Genomic DNA, 12,777 nt, shown 5'->3' with positions numbered 1-12,777 from the left:
GAGGTTGCAGTGAGTCGAGATTGTGCCACTGCACTCCAGCCTGGGCAACAGAATGAGTCTCTGTCTCCAAATAACAACAACATCAACAACAACAAATAGCTAATGCTTATTCAGCACTTACTATATGCCAGGCAGTGTTTGAAGTGCTTTAAATGCATCTAAATGCGAACCTATTTATTCTATATAACAATTACGTTTACTTTATCTCCATTTTAAAGATGAGGAAACTGAGGTCAAGAGAGGGTAAGTCACCTTCTCAGGGTTAGACAGCTAGCATTATTTTGCTTTATTTTTCTCTGTATCGTTCCAATTTTAGTATATGTGCTGCCGAATTGAGCACTGCTTTATTTTTAAATCCTCGCTCTTCAGCTATCCTCATTGCCTTTTGGTTAGACGGTGACTTGAAAGTACAAACATTTCTTGAAATCCACAGTAAACCCAAACCACATGCAACGGTGCTTGTTTTTTTGGAAATGATCACACACCACATCATATTCCAAGTGTTTAAGTGCAAATGACTCAGAGTGGAAGTGGGCCTTGAGAGCATGTTGTATACATTTTGAAACAAATAAGCCTAAACTTTTTATCTGCTCAGTTTGGAGAAACGGGAATAGCGATAAAATAATGAATCACATATAAATGATGTAACACACTGAATAGTGTTTTGTAAAATAATGTGAGGAGGTGTGACGGTGCACACCTGAAGTCCCAGCTACTCAGAGGCTTAGGTGGGAGGATCACTGGAGTTCAGGAGTTCCAAGAGGCAGTGAGATATTGTGCCACTGCACTCCAGCGTAGGTGACAGAGTGAGACCCTGTCCCCCAACCCCTGAAAAAACTCCCAAGATGTTAAATAGCAAGGCAGCTCGAAAGTTCAGGATTTGAGAAAGAGGCCAGATGTTTTAAGTTTTCTTCCTTTGTTCAGAAGGAATCTGAGTTAAAGCTATGAAAAGAGACCAATCTAATTAGCAAAGAGTTTAAATAGGCTGGGTGTGTTGGCTCACACCTGTAGTCCCAGCTACTTGGGAGGCTGAAGTGAGGGGATCACTCGAGCCTGGGAGGTTGGGGCTGCAGTGAGCCATGATCACACCACTGCATTCTAGCCTGGGTGAGAGTGGGACCCTGACTCAAAAAAAAAAAAAAAAAAGAGAGAGATTAAATGGTTTAAAAAGCAGGAGTGAGCTGGGCACAGTGGCTCATGCCTGTAATCCCAGCACTTTGGGAAGTGGTGGTGGGCAGATCATGGGGTCAGAAGTTCAAGACCAGCCTGGTCAACATACTGAAAGCCCATCTCTACTAAAAATGCAAAAATTAGCTGGGTATGGTGGCAGGTGCCTGTTAGGAACCAGACCGCACAGCAGGAGGTGAGCAGTGGGCCAGCTTAGCTTCATCTGTATTTACAGCCGCTCCCTATCCGCCTGCGTTACCGCCTGGGCTCTGCCTCCTGTCAGATCAGCAGCACCACTAGATCCATTAGGTTATTATTATATTTTTTAATTGCTGCTGCACAAATTAAGGCATTAAATTCTCAAAGGAATGTGAACCCTACTGTGAACTGCATACTCCCTATGAGAATCTAATGCCTGATGATATCTGTCACTGTCTCCCGTCACCCCGAGAGGAGACCACCTAGTTGCAGGAAAACAAGCTCAGGGCTCCCACTGATTCCTACATTATGGTGAACTGGATAATTATTTCATTATCTATTGCAGTGTAATAATAATAGAAATAAAGTGTGCAATAAATGTAATGAGCTTGAATCATCCCGAAACCACCCCCCACAGCCGGGTCTGTGGAAAAATTGCTGGGTGGTGGCTCACGCCTGTAATCCCAGCACTTTGGGAGGCCGAGGTGGGCGGATCACAAGGTTAGGCATTCAAGACCAGGCTGACCAACATGGTGAAACCCCGTCTCTACTAAAAATACAAAAATTAGGCATGGTGACAGACACCTGTAATCCCAGCTACTGGGGAGGCTGAAGCAGGAGAATCACTTGAACCCAGGAGGCAGAGGTTCAGTGAGCCGAGATCTTGCCACTGCACTCCAGTCTGGGTGACAGAGTGAGACTCTGTCTCAAAAAAAAAAGAGAAAAAAAGAAAAATTGTCTTCCATGAAATCGGTCCCTGGTGCCAAAAAGATTGGGGACTGCTGAGCTAGTGAGTTCTGGAACTTTACCTCTTTTGAGCAATGTAACCTCGGGCAAGTTACTTAACTTCTCTGAGTTACTCTATGAATTAAATCACTTCATACACTGAAGGCATCTGGCCCAGTGCCTGGTACATAGGAGATGCTGAATAAACATTTGCCATTTTTCATATAATCTTAACGTATAGTAAGATTATATGAAAAATAGTGAGCTAGTTCAATACAGCAACTGTGAAAAACTGGACTCTGAAGATTGACAACCCCAGACCCATTTCCAGGTCAATTCCTGGAAGCAATTTGCTGAACGAATAACTCACTGAAATAGGGACTTTTTAAAATAAGCTTTGAAACATGGTCCCTGCCCCACCCCTGCCCTGTCCCTGCCTCTGACAGGGAAACAACTATGACTTTCCATGACTTGATTTATGGAGATTTTCCTTTCAGATAGTTGAGTTTTCCACTAATCAATGCATTGGAAAATTGACCTGCTAGTCCTGGGTTTGAATTTTTACTTTTTTGGTTGTTTGTTTTGTTGAGACAGAGTCTCGCTCTGTCACCCAGGCTCGAAGAGTAGTTGTGCAATCTCTGCTCATCGCAGACTCTGCCTCCTGGGTTCAAGAAATTCTTGTGGCTCAGCCTCCTAAGTAGCTGGGACTGCAGGCATGAGCCACCACACCCGGCTAATTTTGGTATTTTTAGTAGAGGTGGGGTTTCTCCAAGTTGACCAGGCTGGTCTCAAACTCTTGGCCTCAAGTGATCTGCCCGCCTTGGCCTCCTAAAGTGCTGGGATTACAGGTGTAAATCACCGTGCCTGGCCTTTTTAAACTTTTTAAATAAATTAACCTTTTTTTTTTTTTTTTTTTTTTTTTGGTAGAAACAGGGCCTTGCTACGTGGATCAGGCTGGTTTCAAATTCCTGGCATCAAGCAATCCTCCTGTTTAGGCCTCCCAAAGCACTAGGATTACAGACATGAGCCATGGCACCCAGCCTTGACCCTGGGTTTGAAATCTGGCTCTGACACTTGCTAACTGCATGTGACCTTGGGCAGGTCAGTGAACCTTCCTGAGCCTTATGAGAATGTGGGAATAATATTAGGTAGTCGAGCAAGTTACTATAAATAAAGAATTTAGAATAGGGCCTGGCACATGGCCTCAGTCTAGTACCAGAGTCCAAGTACATAACTACTGTGTCAACACTTGTAATAAATATCTGTGGGAGGCAGGGAGGCTGGCTGTGTGAGGCTACTTTATGTCAACTACACTTTTTTTTTTTTTTTTTTTTTGAGACAATTCTTGCTCTGTCACTCAGGCTGAAGTGCAGTGGGGCAATCTCAGCTCACTGCAACCTCTGCCTCCTGGGTTGAAGTGATTCTCCTGCCTCAGCCTCCCAAGTAGCTGGGACTTCAGGTGTGCGCCACCATGCCCAGCTAATTTTTGTATTTTTAGTGGAGATAGGGTTTCACCACATTGGCCAAGCTGGTCTCAAACTCCTGACCTCGTGATCCGCCCCCCTCGGCCTCCTAAAGTGCTGGGATTACCGGCGTGAACCACCACACCCAGCCATGAATTTTATGTATATCATTTATATAAACTAAATGATGTCATCTGCTATTATTAGACTGAGCGAATATTGTTACTTGGAACTCTCAGATATAGAATAGTTTTTTCTCGTTCAAATCCAAAATGTAAAATGTGACTGTGAGTAATTGATAATGAACTTAACTGATAAGAAATTTCAGGACAGATTTTTCTCAAGTTTTCCTTTCAGTCTTATAGTGATTAAAGGGATGAAAAATTCCAAGTATGCATGCCCTGTTCAGAGTGTCCAAGAAGAGCCAACCAACGGGGGCTACTGAAGCTTTCAAAGGCCAAACACACAAATGGCATTTTGAGTACAAGTGGCCTGTCTGAACTCTGAAAAGGCGGGGCAGCGGGCCTGCAGCTCCTGGGGTCCAGGGAGACCCAGAAATCTCACCCTGCCCCATTCTCGTGTTGTGTTTGTCACAGCCTTGCCCCTCTTGCTCCTCTTGAAAATGGAAAAGATGCTCGCAGGCTGCTTTCTGCTGATCCTCGGACAGATCCTCCTCCTCCCTGCCGAGGCCAGGGAGCGGTCACGTGGGAGGTCCATCGCTAGAGGCAGACACGCTCGGACCCACCCGCAGACGGCTCTTCTGGGTGAGTGACGGCGCCTACCCCCAGAAGTGGGCAGGCGGGGGTGGCTAGGGGAGGGCTCAGGCACAGGGATTGGTGACTGTTGGAGAAGCCCTCCTTTCCCTGGTTCCTCATTGGATGTGCTGGGCCTGGGGTCCTCACTGGTGGTGAATGCATCCGGAGTTGAGGACGTGGTTGCACACGGGCTTACAAAATAAACCTTTTTTGAAGCTTTCAATAGAATCTGAGGCTCCCGATATTTCTCCAATATTCAGGGCAAGATTTCTCATCTGAAAATATCCTTGTTGTTGGACCTATCTGGGCAAAGGTGTTATGAAAATTTTTTATTGGGTTTGCCCGGCTAGATCTGTTAATGCTTCCCTGCATAGCAGCAGGGAAGAAGGAGCTGGCCCAGAAGAGAGGTGTGACATTGTGAGCTGAGTCAAGTTATTGAAATGGAAAATGCCAGGGTTCTATTCATCTGATCCAGTGACCATGTTTCCTAGAGAAAGGAGATGTCATGAAGACGCACAGAATACACGTAAATCAGCTGATTCTAAACAAGGGCCTTGGTAAGCCTGGCATGTGGAGGCAATAGGAAGGCTGGGCAGTGCAAAGAGAATGAGTTTTGGTATCGACCTGGGTTCAAGTCCTGCCTCTGCTACTTCCTGAGGCTCAGTTTTAGCCATCTGTAAAATGGAATGTTAATGCCAACCTTGGAACATTTCTGTGAGGAATAAATGACGTAATATACATAAATTCTAGGTACACAGTAAGTAAAAGCTTTACCACAACTATCATTCTATGAAGTTCTCTGAAACTATATTTGACATTTGTATCTTTGGCTAGACACTCGAATCTGATCCCTTACGAAGGCTACTGAGAAAACTACCCAGTGACCTGGTAGCCTCAGCAGCATCTGAAATTACAATCAGGGACCACAGGGACCCAAAGAGCTGTGTTTTCAGAGGTCAGAATCTTTATTGATGCTAACTAAACGAGGACCCCAGGGATAGGATTTCCAGGTTCCTGAAAGTCCTTGTTTCCATAGTGATGTAAACAAGACTTTTGCAAATGGGAAAAGGACTGAGAAGTGTTTAGTATGTTAATTGAGCGTTTTAAAAAACAAATTCCAAGATGTTAAACAACACACACACACACACACACACACACACACACACCCCTGAAGATGCCTGATTTCTTCCTTCCTTCCTTCCTTCTTCATTCTTTCTTTGTTTGTTTCTTTCTTTCCTTTTTTCTTTTTCTTTCTTTTTTGTTTTTCTTTGTAACTGTCTTGCTCTGTCGCCCAGGCTGGAATGCAGTGGCACAAACTCGACTCATTGCAACCTCCTCCTCCAGGGTTTAAGTGATTCTCCCACCACAGCCTCTTGAGTAGCTGGGATTACAGGGGCAGGACAACATGCCCAGCTAATTTTTCTATTTTTAGTAGAGATGGGGTTTGGCCATGTTGGCCAGGCTGGTCTCAAACTCTTGGCTTCAAGTGATCCACCTGCCTCAACTTCCCAAAGTGCCAGGATTACAGACATGAGCCACTGCACCTGGCCAAGATACCTGATTTCTAGATCATCAGCAGTGACTGCACAGTTGGGTTTCTGATGGGGCTGGCCTCGGGAAAAGCCACAACACACTTTCCTGGAAAAGCACACTGCTTTTTTGGGCTCCAGGTCTCGCTCTCCCTCCATTCCTCCCTCTGATACATGCACATAGAATCACATCACCCCCGCCCTCCCTGGTTGTCAGTATTCACTCCTTTGCCTAGAAGCCCATTTTGCTAAAGGCATCAATCTTGCATCCGGCATTGATTCCTTCTCATTTTTCAAGAGAATGTGTCAGGGACAGTGAGGAAGATCGGACACAGCCTCTTTCCCACCCCAAGACTGGAAGTGGTGCCAGATGCAGTGGCTCATGCCTGTAATCCAAGCACTTTGGGAGGGTGAGGCATGTGGATCACTTGAGGTTGGGAGTTCAAGACCAGCCTGACCAACATGAAGAAACCCCATCTCTACTAAAAATACAAAATTACCTGGGTGTGGTGATGCTTGCCTGTAATCCCAGCTACTCAGGAGGCTGAGATGGGAGAATTGCTTGAACATGGGCGAATCGCTTCAACCCAGGAGGCGGAGGTTTCGGTGAGCCGAGATTGTGCCATTGCACTCCAGCCTGGGCAACAAGGGGTGAAACTCCATCTCAAAAGAGAAAAACACAAAAAACTGGAAGTGGGCATGGGTGTTTTTACTCCATGAGCTGTGCAAGTGGCTGCTCCCAGGTATGCTGGAGGGCTGCTTGGCTATGAAAATGGTGGAGTGACAGTCGTGTAACCAGAAGGCCAACACTACAGCTGTGACCTGATTCTCAAGTGCAATCTGCTTTTGTTCTTATTTTGACGGGGAACAAAGATGGAAAAGCATGCTCATTGGTAGTCCTTGGCCCGAGGGTAGGACCTTCTCTTCATTCTTGGAATAATGCAGTGTTTTGTGTTTTATGCATGTTTGCTTCTCTTGGCTTTATGGCTATTTGTTTAGAATATGGCGCAGGCCACCTTTCATTTTTTAGTGGCAAATCATTTTGGCTGTAGTTATGGCATCCACCGGCATGATGGGTTTTTACTGGTTATTTGCTTGCAAGTATGTTCCTGAAAGTTTAACAGAGTAGAAACAGCAGAATTGTTTCTTAGGTTAATTTTTTATTTGAACTTTCTGAGTTTTAAAAATGTTTATCTTTTATGTTTAAATTCAAGTCAGAGTCTCAGTAACAACCTGAGCCAGTTTGAAAAAATAATGCATATATTTATCCCCCCATCCTGTGAACATCTGTAGGCTGTTCACTCGGCAGCCTGTCATGTCTGTCCAGATGGGCTTATCTCTTACCTCATTCCTTTATCTGGAATTTCCACTCTGTGTCAGACACTGGTTCGGGGGGAGGTGGTAGTGTTTAAGATGCATGGACATCATCAGGAGATGCACAGTGTAGTGGAAGAGACAGGCATGAGAAAAGATCATTAATTTGGTAGAATTGGTGTACAAAAGTAAAGGCATAGCTACATCGTAGGTCAACTCTGCCTGCTGAGCAGGCAGGCTTGGTATAAGGCAGTGGTTCTCAAGCTTTGGTCTCAGGATCCTCCCTTTTACACTAAAAATTATTTTTATTTTATTTTATTTTATTTTGAGACAGGGTCTCACTTTGTCTCCCAGGCTGGCATGCAGTGGCATGATTATGGCTCACTGCAGCCTTGACCTAGGCTCAAGCAATTCTTCAACCTCAGCATCTCAAGTAGCTGGGATTGCAGGCACATGCCACCACACCTGGCTAATTTTTGTATTTTTTGTAGAGACTGAGTTTCGCCATATTGTCCAGGCTGGTCTCGAACTCCTGGGCTCAAACGATCCTCCTCGCTCAGCCTCCCAAAATGCTGGGGTTCTAGGTGTGAGCCACTGTGGCCAACCAAAAATGATTAAGGATCCCAAAGAACTTGTGTTTGTTTTTTAAGAATCCTGAGGACAATCAAGGGAACTTTTGTTTATGTGGGTTAGATCTATTGGTTTCTACTTGATCAGAAATTTAAAAATAACAATAATAAAATCAGAATGTGTTAACAAATTATACATGTATAAAAACTATATTTCCTGGCCAGGTGCAGTGGCTCATGCCTGTCATTCGGTACTTTGGGAAGCCAAGGTGGGAGGATCACTTGAGCCCAGGAGTTTGAGACCAGTCAAGATAGGGATACATTGCCTCTATAAAAAATAAAAAAATTAGTTGGGTGTGGTGGCTCACACCTATAATCCCAGCACTTTGGAAGGCCGAGGTGAGTGGATCACCTGAGGTCAGGAGTTTGAGACCAGCCTGGCCAATGTGGTAAAACCCCGTCTCTACTAATAATACAAAAATCCGCTGGGCGTAGTGCTACACGCCTGTAATCCCAGCTACTCCGGAAGTTGAAGCAGAATTGCTTGAACCTGGGAGGCAGAGGCTGTAGGGAGCTGAAATCATACCACTGCACTCCAGCCTGGACAACAAGAACAAAACTCTGTTAAAAAAAAAAAAAAAAAAGAAAGGAAAAAAAATTTAGCTGGCTGTGGTGGTGCACACCTGCAGTCCCCAGCTACTTGAGATGCTTGGGTTGCAGGATCACTTGACCCCCAGAGGCTGAGGCTACATGAATGAGCCATGATCATGCTACTGCACTCCAGCCTGGGTAACAGACTAAGACCCTGTCTCATACACACACAAAAAAATAGTGGCACTGTTTTACAGTTTTGCAAATCTTTTAAATGTCTGGCTTAATAGGAGACAGCTGGACTGTTATTTCTTGACCATTCAATCTATCATGAAATGTTTTGGTTAGATTATATGAAAATGGCCTTGTGTGGACATGTAGTTGGAAAAAGGAAGAGTATTTTAATAGCCTTTTCATATAATTGTAAATGTTCTTTGATACTACACCAAAACTTGACAAAGAGTAGTTTCTTTTTTTTTTTTTTTTTGAGACGGAGTTTCGCTCTTGTTACCCAGGCTGGAGTGCAATGGCGCGATCTCGGCTCACCGCAACCTCCGCCTCCTGGGCTCAGGCAATTCTCCTGCCTCAGCCTCCTGAGTAGCTGGGATTACAGGCACACGCCACCATGCCCAGCTAATTTTTTGTATTTTTAGTAGAGACGGGGTTTCACCAAGTTGACCAGGATGGTCTTGATCTCTTGACCTCGTGATCCACCCGCCTCAGCCTCCCAAAATGCTGGGATTACAGGCTTGAGCCACCGCGCCCGGCCAGAGTAGTTTCTTAAAGGTTAGTGGCAATGTGGAATCTAAAACCAGATCAATCAACTTTTTGTTGTCTATATACTCACAAGAGAATGACAGTATGAAAGGCAAACATTCATGTTATTATGAAAATAGTTCTGACCTCATGGATCCTCTGAAAAGGACTCAGGGACACCTAGGATTCCCCAAACCACTCTTAAGAATGGCTGGTTCAAGGGAATCGTTCCCAGTGAAAGTCATGGTCATGGAGAGCCCTCTGGGACAACAGACGGCAGAGGCATGAGGATGGAGTGTGGCCATGGGGCTCTGACGTGGCACTGGGTCTGCCAGGCAGGTGGTCTGAGCTGGAGATAAGCCAGCAATCATTTAGGACCTAGAGGGCTCCAAGGAAGATTTTGAGCTTCATTTTGCAGGGGTGGGAGCCGTGGAGGGCTTTAAGCAGGCAACAGTGGGTGTCACTTTGTCTTTGTACAGTCTGTACTCTCTGGACCGACCCGACCTTCCTGGGTTGTGGCAAAGGGCAGGGATCTAACTAGCAGGCTGCAACCGGAGAAGGAATGAGCACCTGCCGTAGCTCAAAGGCCCCCCCAGGGGACAACGCTGGCAGGTAGAGTCAGAGAAGCTGGTTGTGCTGTACTGAGAGCCCTTTGGACTTCAGATTCTTCCCCTTGCCCAGCCTCGTGGGTGGTACCCATCCCCTTCCACACTCCTCCCTAGGTCCTCCTCCAGGGGGCGCTAACTGGGAGGCAGACCACCCCACCGCTAATGGCTGCTTGCTTCATTTGTGCACACTTTTCCTCTTTGTTACACCACTGTCCTATGATGGGGTGGACCTGTCTCCAGGCTGACCAGTGGGGTATATCAGCCTTTTTGGAAACCTTATCCTCCTTGCCCAAACTCCCTCTGTATTATTATTTTTTTTTTTTGAGACGGAGTCTTGCTTTGTTGCAGTGGGGAGATCTCGGCTCACTGTAACTTCCACCTCCCAGGTTCAAGCGATTCTCCTGCCTCAGCCTCTGGAGTAGCTGGGATTACAGGCACGTGCCACCACACCCGGCTAATTTTTGTATTTTTAGTAGAGACGGGGTTTCACCATGTTGGCCAGAAAGGTCTTGATCTCTTGACTTCGTGATCTGCCGGCCTCAGCCTCCCAAAGTGCTGGGATTACAGGCGTGAGCCACTGTGCCTGGTCCCTACTGTATTCTTGACCCTTCCAACTCCACAATCACCAGCTTGTGGTCCCCGGTGGTGGTCTGTCTTATGAGGGCTTGTTACATATGCATCCTTTTCTAAATTTACCAACCTGGCTCTTTTTATTTCTGCTAACTAACCTTGAAATCTTTTTCTTTCCCTATTATAGATTCCCCTTTGGATCAATACTAGCCACTCACAAGTTATGTTTGTGTTTTAAGAGAGCATTCTGTGGCAATGTGGCTTAAATTCTAGAAGTGGAAGGCAAAGATTTAAAAGGAAGTTGACCCTGCAGTCTGGTGACGGGATGGTAGGGGATGTTAGGTCCTGAGCTCCCTTCCACCCCACCCCACCACACACACTGCTGGAAGAATTCCAGAGGTGTTCCAGGGTAGACACCACGGAATTCAGTAAATTTACGCATGTTTACCCATAACTGTTAATTTGCTACTTAGAAGCTAATGAAGAAAATCTAAAAATTCACTTTTTAAAAATTTTTTTTAAGCCAGGGTCTTATTCTGTTGCCCAGACTGGAGTGCAGTGGCACTATCATAGTTCACGGCAGCCTTGGCATAAGCAATCCTCCCAACTCAGCTTCCCAAATAACTGGAACTACAGCCAGGCACTACCACGCCCAACTAATTATTTAATGTTTTTGTAGAGATAGGGTCTGGCAACGTTGCACAGACTGGTTTCAAACTCCTGGCCTCATGTAGCCCTCCCTCCTTGGCCTCCCAAAGTGCTGGCATTACAAGTGCGAGCCATTGCTTCTGGCAGAATTCACCTTACACAGCCCCAAATTCTGCTCTTGGGGAATCACAGTGTATTAGGAGGCACTTATTTTCATTTTTGTATATATCTCTTAAACCTGACATCAAAATATTCATAAAATTGTGATACGTTTCATATAAAAGGAGCTGAAACTTCCTAAGTGAGCAATGTGAAGTTGTTGGATGCCTGGAAAATTAAATGTAAGCATGGCCTGCTCTGTGTTGCTAATGGAAATTTTCACCTAGGTTGATAATTAGTTTTTTTCTTTTTTTTGGATAGAGTCTTGCTCTGTCACCCAGGTTGGAGTACAGTGGTATGATCTTGGCTCACTGTAGCCTCTGCCTCCTGAATCCAAGTGATTCTCCTGTCTGGCCTCCCAAGTAGCTGGGACTACAGGCACGTGCCACGATACCTGCCTAATTTTTGTATGTTTAGTAGAGACGGGGTTTCACTACATTGGCCAGGCTGGTCTGGAACTCCTCACCTCATGTAATCTGCCCACCTAGGCCTCCCAAAATGCTGGGATTACAGGCATGAGCCACTGTGCCTGGCCCTAACCTACATTTTTAAGGCTTAGCTGCCATACAATGGATTTCTACATCCCAAAATAATACTTTCTTTTTTTTTTTGAGACGGAGTTTCGCTCTTGTTACCCAGGCTGGAGTGCAATGGCGCGATCTCGGCTCACCACAACCTCCGCCTCCTGGGCTCAGGCAATTCTCCTGCCTCAGCCTCCTGAGTAGCTGGGATTACAGGCACACGCCACCATGCCCAGCTAATTTTTTGCACCTTTAGTAGAGACGGGGTTTCACCATGTTGACCAGGATGGTCTCGATCTCTCAACCTCGTGATCCACCCGCCTCGGCCTCCCAAAGTGCTGGGATTACAGGCTTGAGCCACCGCGCCCGGCCTCCAAAATAATACTTTCAATTGACATTTGTTGGCCTCCTTGTGAAGAAGGGAAAGCAGATGCCAGAAGCCATGAGAGCCTCTGGCTGTCTGACCCGTTGAAGCTTACATTTCCTGAAGCCATTTTGCCATGGTTAAAACTTTTGTCTCCTTCCCTTGAGCTTTCCAGAGCTTTGTCCATCCTATTCCTTCTATCTAGAATATCCTCCAGACAAGACTCATTTTCAGCCAGGGCCAGGTCAAATGCCAACTCCTCCCTCTCCCAGCCAGGCAAGACCTCCTTTGAGGGGTCACACACAGTCTGCCTTACCTTCCAGGGGGTAATAGTGATAGCTGCCTCAGCAGGATTCACATGTTAGTTTTTTTTTGCACTTGTCTCATTTTACTGCGAGTAGACTATAAATCTCTTCAAGATAGGGACTGGGTATTTTCCATTTCTCACAGCACCTGTGAAAGGCAACTCTCATTGACTGAGCCCCTGCTGTGAGTTGGGAGGTGTTATCTCACTTAAACCACAGCAGGAGCAAACACTGCAAGGTAATTATTGTTCTATTCTATTTTCAGTCAAGGAAGCTGAGGCTCAGGTAGTTTGAGCAGTTTTGGCAAACTTGTCAAGACTTCTGCAAACCTAGACAGAAAAGGTGCTCAACGTCTAGCTCCTTTAAGGAAAGGATGCGTGGCTTAGGGACAGGTATGCCTGGGAGCAAAGAGAAAGACAGCTGGAATCTTGAATGTACTATTTTATCAGATAAGTAATTCGAAGACAAAACTGATTTAAAAAAAAAAAAAAAAGAAGGAGGTTGAAGTCAGTGATCGCTCAGGTCTCATCTAGG

General features: G+C 45.6%; 1 protein-coding gene across 4 annotated transcripts in view; it reads left to right on the top strand.

Moving 5' to 3' along the window:
• MATN2 (matrilin 2) overlaps positions 1–12,777 on the top strand; it is a 181,357-nt gene that overhangs the window by 13,878 nt on the left and 154,702 nt on the right. For all 4 annotated transcript variants that reach the window (XM_074386823.1, XM_074386822.1, XM_039464420.2 and 1 more), the window contains exon 2: positions 4,151–4,318. In XM_074386823.1, the coding sequence (XP_074242924.1) occupies positions 4,177–4,318 (142 nt within the window). In that variant the 5' untranslated portion in view covers positions 4,151–4,176. The remainder of the gene's footprint in view (positions 1–4,150; positions 4,319–12,777) is intronic.

This window comes from Saimiri boliviensis, chromosome 15 (genome assembly GCF_048565385.1).
Source record: "Saimiri boliviensis isolate mSaiBol1 chromosome 15, mSaiBol1.pri, whole genome shotgun sequence".
In the NCBI taxonomy this organism is placed as follows: Eukaryota; Metazoa; Chordata; class Mammalia; order Primates; family Cebidae; genus Saimiri; species Saimiri boliviensis.
This window is presented reverse-complemented; position numbering and strand designations above follow the sequence as displayed.